A 15558-nucleotide genomic window follows, 5' to 3' on the forward strand; every position below is an offset into this window, starting at 1 on the left:
TTGTATTCAGTCAATAAATTTTGGAGTAGCCTATGTAGTGGCGCATGCCTGTAATCATAGCACTTGGGAGGTAGAGGCAGGAGGATCATTGAGAGTTCAAAGCCAGCATGGGCCACAAAGTGAGTTCAAGGCCTCCAGAACTACATAGTGAGACTCTGTCTCAAACAAAACAAAAGAAAACAAAACAAAACGAAGCAAAACGAAGTTTGGAATAATTTGTTGCACAGTAATAACTAATATAGGATTTAATTAAAATATTGATCAGGGTTATTTACGGATTAACAAAGTCTATGCTAACTAATTGAAGCCAAAAACATTACAAATTACACTGAACTCAGAACTGTTAAAACCCTGAGCTTATGAAAAGTGGTCTAATAAGCACACTGCAAAACTAGTTCACACAAGAGCTGCTGCTTAGGCCACAATAAGGAAATGACAATGTAAGAAGCTACCAGCACAGTGGATGTCTTCAGAATTGTCTCTGCTGAGATTGATGACCTTAAAAATGGTTCCACAGTGCTGCTCAGATACCCATGCCTATAATCAGTGTACTTGAGCCCAGTCAGTGTAACTTAGTGATCCTAAGATGCTGTCTCAAGAGGAAAAAAATGAAAAGGTCTGGAGTGGTGAAAAATAAAATGGCCTGGATTCAGTCCCCAATGCCACACACACACACACACACACACACACACACACACACACACACGCCATGTATTTTCGCTCCCTACCTTTTTTCTGTTAGTAAGTTTTCTATCTGTCCTTAATTGGTAGCTGTGATGGACAGGGTTTAAAAAATATATAACTTATTCTAGTGACCAGAAAATTTAGATATATTTTTCTGTTTATATATATTAATCTTTGTATCTTTCTCATCTTTGTACTTTCTCTGAATATTGATTTAATGTAGGATAGATGCTCACCTAAAGAAGAAATACTGTACTGAAAATATTTGGAGAGATCATAAGAAACTGTGTGATTAAATTCTGTAGCATAAATATAAGGTATAAATTCTATAAGAATTATCACAATAAATCTAAAAATAGTATAATGAGGTAATCTAGGTGCAGAATTTTACAATTTCATTAAACCAAAATCCCAGCCTCAAAATTTATCAGGCATGTGATTGTACACAACCTTCTTAAATTCATTAAATTCTTATTTTTCTCTTAAAAAATGAAAACCCATTTGTTATTTCTTAATCATTAGGTGAGAATAAGTGACAAGGAATTCACATAATTAACATGGTGTCTACATAAAGAAATTAATAATAGATGCTAACTAAGAACAAAACTGTGGTTCGTGGTTTAACAGTACAAGTTCCATTGGTAAAGTGAAACTTAAAAGAGGAAGCACAAGGGTTAAAATGGTGAAAGCAGGTGGATAAGACGTCATGCGTCATGCGATGTCCTAACACTTTTCGCCAAAGGTGTTATAAACCACTTAGAGCCTAGTGCCTTATAAATAAATAAATGAAGATTGTGAACTGTTACATATTATCTAAGAATAGGTGAGTAATAAGAGAAACCAAAGTAAGTGACTCCCGTAAAGTAAGTGTTTTGATATTCGAAACACTTAACTGTATTTCTTCCTTGACTACAAAGTTCTATTGTTGGGAGTTTTCTGCTATGTCTCCTTATAAGCAACTGCACTGACATAGCTATTAATAACAGAGATACTAGAGAAGAAAATGAGATTAACAATGGCATCCCGTCAACAAGGTCTTCATTAAACTGTCAACAAGAGGAGTCACTGTCAAAATAGTGCACATTATTTTTTTTTATTTCTAAATTAAATAATGACTCCTCACAAGCCGACATGTAAAACATAGATTGTGTTCATTAAAAAGACTGCACTTTTCTTTATTTTTAATTTTTTCTTTATTATCTATGTGATCAAACACAGCTATTCTTTTGTCACCAATCATATATGAATATTTTTGGTGGATTTAACTAGTTTTATCTTAAATAGAAATATGTTAAAATGAAATCAATAGAGTAAGGTTAATTATGCCCTAGACTCTTTATTTCCTAGCCTTATGATACAATTACTAATTGAATGAAAGCCATAGTTATCTCTTTAATCATGCTTTAAAGAAAAAGTTGTAAAGAACAAAAGCCCATTCTCACTTTAATTTTCTCTTAAAAGCTTTGTCATCCCTACTGACTTTGAGTAGAACAGGAAGCACAGATTGTTTTTACTGAGAGGGATATTAAAGTTCCTGCTTACCAACCTTCATTCTACAGAAGAGAAGACACGATATAGGCCTGCAACAGTCCTTGGATCTTGCCAAGTGTAGTGGCAGGCACCGAGGAGCAAACCAGATTTTGGAGTGCTGCTTTGATGCTTTCCACTGGCATGTTACCATCTTTCTTCCAATCATGTTTCTTGCATATTTTTTGGCTTGCTCTATTCCAGTTGTGGCTATGTGGATTAAATAAAATAATGATATCAGTGGGAAGAAACATGAAGTGCAATAAGCGATTTTTTAAAAATCTTTTTGAAACCTTGTGTAAACATGAGTGCATAAATTAGAATATGATGAAGGCTATTTAAAATAGCTTTTTGGTTTAAGAAATCAGGAAAGAAATCTTTACAAAAGGGAAGGAACTTTTACACTGCCAATAATCATTCCCTAGGTAACCTGTTTCACCATCCTGGATATTTATAGTGCTAAGAGTAGAGTTCATTACTTTGGGGTTGATAGACAGCTCATTTAGCATACTGGTAGACAAATGGCAAAGTTCGTATGCAATGTACAAGCTCTGTTCCTGATGGATTAGACATGGTTGTTGTGCATTTTCCAGGCACTACAAGCTATCTGATCTGCTCTGAGATGTAGGGTTGTGTGTGGATGCTGTGCGACACCAGTTTAGAAACATCAGCATTCATTGGCTCTCCAGAGTTGTCTGCAGAAAGAAGACATGCAGACTAGAAAAAAAGACTACTTTTCTCATTAAGAGGAACCGAAAGTTGCTTTTTCTTTGTTTCATTCTCACAGGAGGATGAAATCTGTTTTCTCTGAGAACCATGACTTTATTACTGTAATACACTGTCATCCAGGTAGGGGGTTTCCAATGTGCAGACTCACTTAAATTCACTAATTTCTCAAATGCCTGTAGAATTAGAAACAAGCAATTTTTGATGAGGATGATAGCACTCACAACATGATTGATGTTTTTAGAACACATTAAAGTTTGGTCTACATATTGGTCTCTAAATAGTACTAAATTATTATTATTTGCCCTTAAAGAAAACTGTACTTTCTGAGTTTTGTGTTTAATAGTGATATTTGGTATTACATTTTCTCTGAATTTTTGTAGCTGATCTGTTTTCTGGACAATAGTATTTATTTGTGAAATTTCTGATCTAAATGACAGGTGAATTTTGTATCTTTGTAGTCAAGAATAGAGATTGTATCGTGTTATCATGGAGATACTAGGCATGTAAACCTCAGGTTAACCATGTACTAGTTATGTGACTTGAGCCCAGAATCTGGACAGCTCCAGGTCTCAGTTTACTCCTCTGTAAACCACAGAAAATTATAATAGTATCAACGATACAGAATTATCTGGAAGATTAAATTAATTATGACTAAAGGTCCTGAGAACTTTAGGTGGAATTTGTGTCCCACCATTATTATTTGAGAAATAAAATCAAGAAATTGATTTTATTTATTAAATATAAAATAAAAAATATTTTAAGTATAAAATAAAAAAATTTATTGATTTTTTATTAAAGAAAACCAAAACAACCTTTCCATTCTTAGTAATTTATTTTATTCAGCAGTACTCAGAATGGACACCTTTATGAATTTTTATTCATTGTATGCTCTGTTCCATAACTTGAGACTTTTCCTCTGAGGTATTTCTGCACACAGTTGTGTCAATGGGAGAAAGAGGAGTTCATGCATGATACAACTCCATTGTACTTGTGATCATTTGTCCTGAATTACATGCACTTCTTCCCCGTTTTCAGACAAGAGCTAATAGCTTAATGCATTTATTTTTTCATTGCCCTAGCAGCTTTAAGTGCGCTGCAAAGCCTACAATCAGCATCTTTACAAGATGTGCAAAAGAATTTTTGAAAATGGGCTGAGAATTGTAGCTCAAGTGTAGAGTACTTCTTTGCATTTGCAAGGCTCTGCGTTTGATCTCCAGTCCTAAGATAAATACATGAGTGAATGAATGAATAAACAAATTTCTATTAACACTTAGGTGTTTCTTGACATCTGTAGGAACATTTCCTTTTCTTTTCTTTTCTTTTTTTTTCTTTTTCTTTCTTTCTTTTTTTTGGTACCAAGGATCAAACTCACGACCATGCGCCTACAAGGCAGGTGCTTATGTCACTGAGTTAAATCCCCAGCCAGGAACATTTTCTTGAAGCGAGACTAGTAAAGAAATGTACAGAAACTCAGCTTGACTGCAGTATTCTCAGAATTACTGTATTTTAATAGTAAAACTACTTTAGTTATGCAAGTTATGTAATTTTAGTTATTATAAGGGAATAAATTGAACAAAATATGAATAATTTACCTATATGTATATGGGGGTGTTTGTGTTTATGTCTAACTTTGCCTAGCTTCAAACTTCTATGTAAGTGCAGTGAAAAAATTCATCTAATGAGAAATAATACCATTCATTAATATTTTTTAAATATATTTGTCATCACCAAAGATTTTATAAGTGCTCATTTAATATTCAAGTTAAAGTGGAATCTGAAAGGATTATTACATCAGCAGTCATTGACAGTAGATAACTGAGAAAAAGTGTATTCGATATTCTTTTTTATTTTTATCCAAAACAGTGATGGGTAGGGCAATCACTTATCAAAACATAGTACCTTGGATGTCAAGTTTTGAAACTGGAGAAAATTAAGAAGGAATGTGTGAAAGAAGGAAGTTCTCTGACCTTCTTCGGTTGGAAAAACCCTGTCTTTCCTGAAGTGTGCCCCGGAAACTGGAATTACACTTGTGCTGTTTGGCCTGACAAAGGCCGTGGGAATTAAAATTTCGCTCATCCCTTTCTCCTCGACACAGGTCATAAAACCTAGGAAAGCTGCTCTCTGTACTTCTGTCTCCCCACTCCCTTGAAAACCCTCACAGGATCTGGAGAGACTAAAGGTCCCAGAGATGAGCCAGGAGAGATCTGAACAGACAGGTTCAAACCCTAAGCTCCCACAAGCTTACAACTACCATATCAGATCCTTTGCTCTCCAGTTATACTTCCTTACATCTGGCCATAAAAATACACAGATTTGTCTAGGCCTTCGGGTCTTCCTTTCTAAGCTTCCATGCCACACAAAATTTTTATTAAAAAATACGAATACTTATCTCTTACTGATCTATTTTTGGTTAACGGTATGTCAACTATGAACCTTTCATGAAAAAAAAAATTTCTCACAACAGTGTTCGTTGTATAGTTAGATGCTCAATAAGGATTTATTAAGTGTAGAAATGAGTAATACATAGTTCCAAAGAAATATATTCAAATAAAAAAGCAACTAGCATTTAATCAAGATAAGGCAACATGTACTTGACCCTGGACAAGTCAGTTTACAATTTTGAGCCTCAGTTTACTCATTTGCAAGTCAAAGGACAGATCACATCAGTTTTACAGTCATAGAAGTTCACCATGAAATTTACAGCATCAATTGCAGTCAATTGTTTTTCTCTTGTGCAGAAACACTTTGCATTTCCATTAAACTGCACCTTTCTTGATACTATCTTCATTTTTTCTTTGACTTTGTAATTTTAAAGTAAGATTTATAAAGCAATAATGCAAGAAACAAGCACATGTTAGACTCAGACCCAAAGGACATTAATTTGTAATGACCACATGAGAATAGAAATATAGCATTTGAAATTTAAAATGTATTTCTTCTTTAAAAAGGCATCTTTTCTTTTTTATTCTATATATATTTTTAAATTTGACCTATTTTCAAAGTTACATGGAAATGCTTTTCTACTGGAGCTTACCCTCATTCATTTTATTAAAACACACACACACACACACACATTGGGCATATTCCTTAATTTCTACTGACCCAGTGTAATAGTTTGTCTAAGGTTTATTTTTTATTTTCCTAACAATTTTCAAATCTAAAAATTAAATTGAGTCACAAATTCCCAGGCAAATGAAAAGTAAAATCAATGATTAATGCTTGATTTAGGGGCATAATGTAATGAAAGCTAACAGGAATAGATTTTACCTGGTATTTATGTTAAGTGTCAAATCTGTGGGCTATACCGAATAATTTTACTGACTTTCTGAAATGAAATCTTCCTTTTGGAATTCAGAGCATAACATGCCTACAGATACACAACCATGGACACAGACAAACAGACAGACAGACAGACAGACACAAACACACACACACACACACACACACACACATACACTTGCATACACAGCTGCAGTTCTAAAAATAAAACTGTATGTATTCTTTCTTTGGGTTGGCCCTGCAGGAATAAAGAATCCAAGATCTGAACTGCAAAATACGTGACTGTGTGCTTATGTAAGCACAATTCAGAAGGGAGAGCAGTTTACATTTTCTACAGCTTTTTGGAGTCTAGCACAAGCAGTACTAAACATTCCATGAGAACAACTAGGAAACACCCTGGGAACAGACCTATTATTCTAATTAAGTAGATGTTGCCTTATTTAAGCAGTCCCTTTTCCTCATAGAATCACTCCAGACCTGCATTTAATGTGCTTGACTCTCCCTACCCTGCAGGAAACAGTGTGCCTAAGAAGTGCTTTAATGCTTTTGCCTTAATGGAAATTCCAAAGAAGTTTAAATTCAGGTTTTTTTTTTCCAGAGTATTCATTACAAGAAAATTCTTCAAACAAAGATAACCAAATCTGATCTGATTTGCTACAAGCAGAAAAAATGAATGTCCCCATTCCATAGAAAAATTGAAACAACTGGATACTCTCTGGAGGCTGTGACAATAATGTCCTAAAACCTCAGCCATCATCTTTAAAAATTACTTCAGTGTTGACCCACATGTTCTCAAAACTCAATCCAGAAGCTGATTATGTTCCTTTCACTACAATCAGCAGTCACTAATATTTAACCCTGCTTAGTACGTCCAGCATCTGACTCTAAGAACTAATCTAATGAAGGTTTTTCCCAGCTGAAGCACAAGACAATTCCTTCTTCAATTCTAACACGCCAGACTCAGTTGAATGAGTTTTGTGAACTGCCCGGTATTAAGCTGCTTAATAGCAAAGTCAATGAAATATCGATATGACCAATAGATAAGTAGATTCAAAAGTGCCCTGATTCAAATGATTAAAAATATAGTAGGCATCTACAATTTCCCATTTTTCTTAATGTGAATCTAATTTTTGTATTAGCTAACTCTAGACTAGATCCACCTGTCTCTCTATTTTCACTAAAGATAGAATTCACTTCGAAGAGTGTAGAATTTCTGATCTCAGTACCTGAATCCATGTGACAAATTAAGGAAATTTAAGATAATGAATTCTAACAAATAAGGCAAGTTTGTCTGTGACTGTGTAGACGGTGCGAGCCTGAGACTTGATCCTTCTGAGTAAATTCCAAATGTGTGACAGGAAAACATTATTACAAAGAGGGACTACCGTGCTCACTTTCTGATGACCATTGCAAAGCTGGTTAAACTCGCACACAATTAGCTGCTAGGCTGAGGGCTGGGGATACCCGCACCAATTCAAAAAGAATTTAATAGAAGATCTTTAAGAGATTTTTCACTACATTTAGGATTCATGATTAGAGAATTGCTTAGAGAATGGAAGTAGTGTTCAATGTGAACATGAATTCCTCAATGTCCCACTCACTACAAGGCTTGTTTTGTGACTCCTGCATGTACTGCATCCCACAGATGCATCTTCCTGTGGGTGGCATTTGAAACTTAAGACTTTTTCCTCAGCATACATGGTTTTAATAAATGTCCAAAATGTAGGAAATGTAGGAAAACAAAAATTCAAATGTCCTGGGACAATCAAACCTTGATATAAACACTATAAAGGTTAGAGTATTGGTTTAGTCCCTATGTAGGTCATTATGTAGGGAAATGCTGTCTTGGATTGGACTGCAAACAGAGTGTACTGTTAAACACTTGAGTAATACACATAGAACCAACTTTCTTTTTTCTGAATTTCATTCACCATTCCTCCTAGCCTCTACATGTGTGTTTTTACCCCTACAGATGCAATGTTAGTAGAAGATGCAATGTTAGTTGAAGATAGTCCCAGTTTTCTTTCATATAAGAATTTCAACCATGTCAAAAGAAAATGAACTTTCTAGAACAATATTTGTTGCCTATCACATGTAGTAATATATATGATAGTAGATGTTTGGCTCATTGTTTTCTTCAACAAAGGAAATGATGAGCAGTAGAAAATCTGAGAGATTCCTAAAGCCCCATTAAGGATGGTAAAAACTGTGACAACACATTCTACACCAAAACCATAAGCCATTTTATACACAACTCAGTTGCTCTGAACAAGAAGGTCAAATAAATCAAGATGCATTTCTATATCCCTATGATATTGTGATAGACTATTTTCCGTCTTTCTCAAATGAACGTATTGGGCTGGGATAAAAATAGCTCGGTAGCTCAGCAGACTGGTAGAGTTCTTGCTCAGTATGTACAAACACCTGATTTGATCCCTTGAACTACAAGGGAGAAAAGAAGGTACTGTGTAATATTATTAACATTGTCCACATGCGTCTCTCTGATTGATTTTGTTGGGTTGAAATTGTGAGAGTTTAATTGCCTATTTTTATTTAAAACACATTTTTTTTTCTGTTTAAATTGACCAGGGCTTAGCATAAAGCATAAAATCTAGTTAATAAAGAAAGTACTATTGCCTACATTTTTCAAAGTCACAGTAATGTAAAAGGAGGAAAAGCAAAATGAACAAAAATATAAGTTGGATTCAATGACATGTGGCAAAAAATAATTGTACTCATGAATAAATGATACTTCAATGCTCTCTGATTTCTTGGAATGGTTTTATTTTATTTTACAGGAAGTTTCTCATTTTGTGAATGGAAAACCAAGAAAGAAAAAGTAAGTCAAATTTACTTCATGAACTTGATCTTCTCTTAGTTGTATCATGGTGAATGTAGGTATTTTAATAGATTTCCTGACAAATTTCTTGTCCTTCACTGTCATATAGAAATCTAAGGTATGTCACTGCTCCATTTATGCTGATGCACAGGAATTCTGTGTTGTGAAATTCCTGTAGAGAGGGATGTGAAAATTAAATTTTCAAAAAAAGAAATGTACTTAAACCAGGCTCAGATTAAAGTGGGAGCCTACTTGAAAACACATTTCTATCAGTGACCTATTAATCATCTGAAGAATTCTTCTAATCCAAATAAAAATGTGTTTGCAAAACGGTTTGGGTTATTTAGGTCAGGCCTGGCTTTACACTCAGTATATTGAGCTGCCAGAGGATGTGACATACACATGTTACATAAGGCAACAGGATTTTAACTAATAAGCAAAAATTACACAAGGACAGGAGGTTGGTACATGGGGAAATTTCCAGTCTGTTTGCTGATGACACAGGAAAATGGCTTTCTTGCTGCTGAGGTTGGTTAGAGATAAAATTTTAAATGGTGTGGAGTTTTCTCTGAGTGGTTTCTTTCTTTATAGCCCTTCACCTCTCCTGGCTCACACACTCTGTGTTCTGTATTTGTTGTTCCTTTTCCTACCCAGAGCTACCCTTTCCCATTAAGGATATAAAATAGATCCATAGTAAGTAGACAACCTGATGTTTAACAGATTGGAGTGCCTGCCAGACAGAGGTAGTTGTATTTCAGTCACATCTAAATACTTACACTACAACCCTGGCATGTTAGGCATGAACTGGGGTAAAAAATGATCTTGGCAGGATCTACTCAGTCTTATTGCCCCACATACATAGCGACTCATTTTATCCACAGATAGGAAATTTGCTCATTCTAGGTCAAATACTTAAATGAAATTGTAGCTTTTGGATCATGGTAGACGTGTCCACTGATTAAAGAATACCAAAAGCTGGAGGTACAGAAAAAGATATATTAAAGTAAAAGTGCCTGGTTCTGATATGACGAACTACAACTTTCTTTTTAGTATCAACTGTATTGATCAAAATATTCTTCAGATTCTAACCTATTAAAAGAACATTGAAGATTCTTTCATGGACCTCAAATGTCTGTTTCTTAAAATGAGTAACATTTCATGTTGTCTACTTATTTCACTTTGTAATAGTATAAATAGATTTTTCTGGAAACATTTGCCGCAGGTCAACAGATGTTCTAGGCATTGTATGTTACAAATTTTAAAACAACCTCTCCTCAAGCAGTTACAAAAATAAATTGATATGTATAGTTTTTTGCTTACAGCTCTGAGTTTAACAAAAGGGTGAATTTGGCTTTAATTTAATGGCTACAGGATATCAATAGTAGAAAATACTTACGCTATAAGAAAGTTATGTGTGCAGGATATATGCCTGGATTGATTAACATGGCCAAGTCAGCCTCAGCATGGTACCATACTTTCTTCCTGTTGCAAAGCATTTTATTATAGAAGCTTTCAGTCAGAAGCAGAGGAAGAGCTCATGATGCAATCACACTGTCGTTTGAACAAGTACCAACCTCCTACCTACCTTATTTCACCTCTATTTATTTTATTAACCCTACCACATGCCTACTTACTTTTTTAATAAAGCAGGCCTCAGAAATATAACTTCATGCTTATATATATATATATAATATATATATAGTTATAAAATAACATTTTTAAAAAGCATATGCAAAACATAGCACTTTTCTAGAATGAAATGAGAATAACATAATATCACTAAAAATACAGCCAATGTTAAGATTTATCTGATACTCTCAAGTACATTACAGAAATGGTTTGAGACAGGATTCAAACAAGCTCAATACAATGTTGTCTTTTTTTTTTTTTTTGTACTGGGGATTGAACTCAGAATCCCAGGCTTGCAAGGCAGGTGCTTAAGCTGCTGAGCTAAATCTCCAGCCCACAATGTTGTCTTTTAATTTAAATATGCATTTATTTGTTGATGAAACAGAATTGCATACCCTGAGAAAATGCCTGAATTTTTGAATTTTCCCCATTCAGTCATTGGAGATGGACCAATTCAGAGCCTTTGCATTGAGTTATATCCTCAGTCTTTTTAATGTTTTTAGTTTGATGTGGAGTCTCGCTAAATTGCTAACTTGCTTGGGTTGGGGTTGAATTTACTCTTTCTTCTTCAGTCTCTCAGAGGGCTTGGATTACAGGTATGTACATTTTGCTAGGATCCTTGTTATGTTTTTTTAAAATTAAGCTTTCTGTACTCTTTGCTTCTTGTAAACTTTTAGTTTCCAATTAAATCTTGAGGTGTGATGTGATGAAACATTGATATTTATTATATATATATATATATATGTATTTAGAAGAAGATCCTCAGTTACTATGTACTTTCTGGTAAACTGTATTTTCATGATAGTAATACTTCTCAGTCAGTTCAAATAATATCAAGAATCCGTGTATCAAAAAGTTTTCCATTAGCCTTTTAGCTGAAATCTTTAGTAGTGATTTTCTGTATGTATTGTTTTATTAAGGCTTGCACAGTGAGTCTATCAATGTGTATCACTTATTATAGATTTGTTAAACAGAATTACTGTTGGCCTGAATCTACAAATTCTGCATCTGTGGATTCAATCAACTGCAGGTTGAAAATATTCAAAAAACTTTATGTCTGTGATACTTGTACTGACTTTCTTCTTGGCATGGTTTCCATTTAAATAACATGCTGTATTTAAGTAATCAGGAAATGATTTAAGATTTACAGGGGCTGTGTGTAACACATTCTTATACACATTCTATTTTATATAAGAGACCTGAGCATATACAGATTAGTATCTCCAGACATGCAGTGAGGCAAATTGTGCTGGAAACAATCCCTGCAGATACTAAAAGAAGACTATATTTTGAACAGACTCTTCCTTGGCTACCTAGTGTAGAAATGGCTCAATCTTTTCTTTTTTAGGTTTTATGAGCATTAGTGTCTCTATATTGCATGAAAATTTCTAGGTCAAGATTACATAATTTGCCATAGAGGGTCAGACAAGATCAAGATTATAAGTAGTGCATAGTTACCAACTGAATTCAGTTCTACTTTCAGAGAATGGCACGCATTCTAGCATGGCACACACACTAATTTCAGTTTGTTTGATTAAAATGTCATTTATTAAATCTGGATTTAACTGTGTGTTTTTTTATTCTTTTAGGTCATTCCGGAGATTTACATCTGAAAATAAAATATTTGGTTAGTGATTCATAAGATTACTTGAGCAAATTATGTATTCTGTTTCCCTCAAAGTTCCTTTCTTCAGTTACTGCCATAAAGTAACAATAAGTGATTAATGAGAGTCAGATTGAATTCTCTCTAAAATCTATAGAAGAAATTCAAAAAAGAAATGTGGTTTCATTCTAACTTCAAATGACTAAGATAAAAAATCATTGATTTATTTGGGATAATTTTCTTTTATATTTAAAAAGAATAATTTTCTTTGGTGATTTATTGGGTGACCATCTTCCAGCTCTCCACATTTAGCTTGGCTGGTGCATGGTCAAGGTGACCTGTTAGAGATTTTTTTCAGATGTATGAATTTAGAAGTAAATTAAAAAGAAGCAGAAAACAGCTTTATTACAAAAGATTCTTCCACAGCATTTTACACACCAGATCTTCTCTTTAGTTTCTGTCATTATAACACCCATCGTAATAATGAGGACAATTGATTGAACTGTATTTTAATTCTAAAGTAAAAGTATAAGTCTAACGATGACTTTCAGAAAGTTAAAGCACTGTCTTCTTCCTTTACCAGATATAGGGAGGTGGTCATTATAAAATATTCACTCACAATGGCAAAACTTCTTGCTTATCCAATCAAAAATTAGTTGATTTATGCAGTGCCAAAATCGTGTTTGCTTTTCTCCTTTCCTTTCCTATGCAGGGCCTTGGACTCTGGTGCTCACCCCTATTTCCCTCATTTCCAAACCAGTTTCTCAGTAGGGTCTGAATAGCTCGACCTGACCATGGTGATCATCCTCAGTGGGTGCCTCTTCCAAGGATATCTGCACTTTTATCAGGTCTGGAATGCTCCCAGCAGTGACAGCCATCAGAATGATGTCCTATCTCATTATTCACTATCCTGTGGAGTACTACATATTATTTTGAGTATCAGCCATGATTTGATTAGTTCACAGCATTAAATAAAAGAAAGTAAAAGAAAATATTATTTTCTGTTAAGATTCAATCTTGTCTATCTGCACATAACAAGACTATGGGTGGCCATTTGAAAACTTACTTCTTGATGATCACTTGCCTTACCCATAATCAAACCATGAGAAAAAAATAGTGATTTTTAAAAAAAAATACAGCATGCTGGATTTTCTTCTATTTTATTGCTTTGGTTATATTACTTAAAACTTGTTTTTATCAGTATATGATAGTACATATTGAACGATCTACTTTTGCTAAGTAGATTAAAAGAGATACCATGTCTTCATTTGGTACAATTCATTTCTCTGTGTTAGTCTTACTTTGTAAGGACAAGGCTCAGTAAACCATGATCTTTTCACCTAAAGATTTTATGGTATCATGAAATCCATCAGAGTTTAATATTCTTTCTGCAGATTTACTTATCTTAACATAATGGAGAATATGAAAAATAGAGATACTTTATATATAAATGTGGTTATGAGTTCAAGAAACTACTTCAAAAATAGTATAACCATAAATTATCAGGCATTTGGAGTAACAATATTTGACCATATATGTATGAATGCTCACATAGTTCATGAAAATAAACGCACAGCTCACAGGTCACCGGGGGTCATCCATTAGGGAGTAGAACTCCCCAGAAAGAGCCACAGAGTTCCTTAACACATCACTTATGAAAAACAGCCATGTGGTGGAAGTGTTTTGATTTCAGATTTTTTACACTTACCAGACAGATGTTACCGTAAATTCTGCAAACCAATCCTTTGCTCTAACTTCAGAAAGAAAAACTGTGAATGACACATTTTGGCAGGAATCCAGAAGGCCAAGAACCATTCCCACATTAGAAGGCTCTGTCAGCTAAACGGTAATTGCTAAATTTAAATCAGCTGATTTTGCATTTTTCCAAAGTAGTTTAAAGGGCAGGTGAGGGAAATTTACATTTTTCATCATTAAAATAAACAGGCATTTTGGTTGACTTAAATAAAAACTAAATAAAATAAGATATGCATTATTAAATTATTAATACCCTAATTAATAAATATATATTAATGTATTTATACATAAAAACACATACAACATTTATACAGGAAATTAAATTTCATTAACTTTCTGGTCGAAACAAAAAAAGCAAAGAATACATTACAAACAATATTTGAAAATCACTGTAATCCAAAAGAATTTTAAAATACCCTAAAATACAGCATGAAGAAAACTTTCCAAAGGTAACAATTTACTTAATAATTATTACATTTAAGTTTCCTATAGTAATTTTAAAGACATCATTTTTCTTATTAATGCAATATTATGCCATTTCATAATTTGAAAAACCCCAGGAAGAATGAATTAAAAGTCAGATATAAAAGAAATTAGTATTAAAAATAACTTCATAATTAAATCACTTAATTTTCAGGAATTAATGAATAAAAGAAAATTTTAAGAATTCACAAAGATGACAATGTGAAAAGTTGATCGCATGGTATTCCCTTCCAACTCCGAGTTTATTGGAATAAGAAATGATCAATGATGTTAGTTATTGATAATTCAAGTTTCTGATATTTAACTAAAATACTTTTTAAAATGTTCTGGAACAAAACTCCCCCAAACAAGGAGTTTAGTAATTTGATAATACTTTCTCTCGTATTTTGCATTTTAATTTTTAAAAAACTTAGATTTATAAGGCAATTCTTTATAGAAATAATTGGTTGCCCTTCCTTTGAAATATTCTAATTTTTTTCAAGATTAGGTAACATTTTGAGAATAACTTTAGTTGAATTTTTAAATATTTAAAATTTTTTGTATAATAAATAAATGAAAGACCAGAATTATTTGAAATATTTTAATTACAGCAAATGGATTCATAACATTACACTTGATTAGACTTTCTCTTTACAACATGGATGCCAGTGTATTCATCTACTTCCTGAGTCAGTCAAACATTTGTCCATTTTTCCTTCACTTTGTCTATTCATCTACTTAACATCTATTCATCCATCCCTTTAATACTTTAGACTATTGTATCCCAATCTATAAAATAAAGAAGTTTTAACATTACTATATACTTTTATTTGAAATTTTTATCATAAATTTCTTTAAGTATCCTATTTTCTAAAACTGCCCTTCTGTGAAATGTTATTTATGCTTGTTATGGCTTGCTTTTTAAATTTAGTAGTAATAGTAAGACAATTCTCTTATAAATGCAGTCACAAAGTAGTGAAGAATCTCAGCCTTAGATGAGGTCCTTCTGATTGATGACCTTTTCTTTTTCATAGGAAAAAAAAAAAAAAGA

The 15558-nt window shown here is 33.4% G+C and overlaps 1 protein-coding gene across 2 annotated transcripts in view; it reads left to right on the forward strand.

The window, feature by feature from the left end:
• The window catches only part of Samsn1 (SAM domain, SH3 domain and nuclear localization signals 1), a 129938-nt gene that overhangs the window by 13761 nt on the left and 100619 nt on the right, over window positions 1-15558 (forward strand). For both annotated transcript variants that reach the window (XM_063224731.1, XM_023564908.2), the window contains exons 3-4: window positions 9018-9058; window positions 12277-12314. In XM_063224731.1, the coding sequence (XP_063080801.1) occupies window positions 9018-9058; window positions 12277-12314 (79 nt within the window). The remainder of the gene's footprint in view (window positions 1-9017; window positions 9059-12276; window positions 12315-15558) is intronic.

The sequence above is a fragment of the Cavia porcellus genome, unplaced genomic scaffold (assembly GCF_034190915.1).
Source record: "Cavia porcellus strain 051 isolate PalLab524CR breed Dunkin Hartley unplaced genomic scaffold, mCavPor4.1 scaffold_15, whole genome shotgun sequence".
Classification (NCBI taxonomy): domain Eukaryota; kingdom Metazoa; phylum Chordata; class Mammalia; order Rodentia; family Caviidae; genus Cavia; species Cavia porcellus.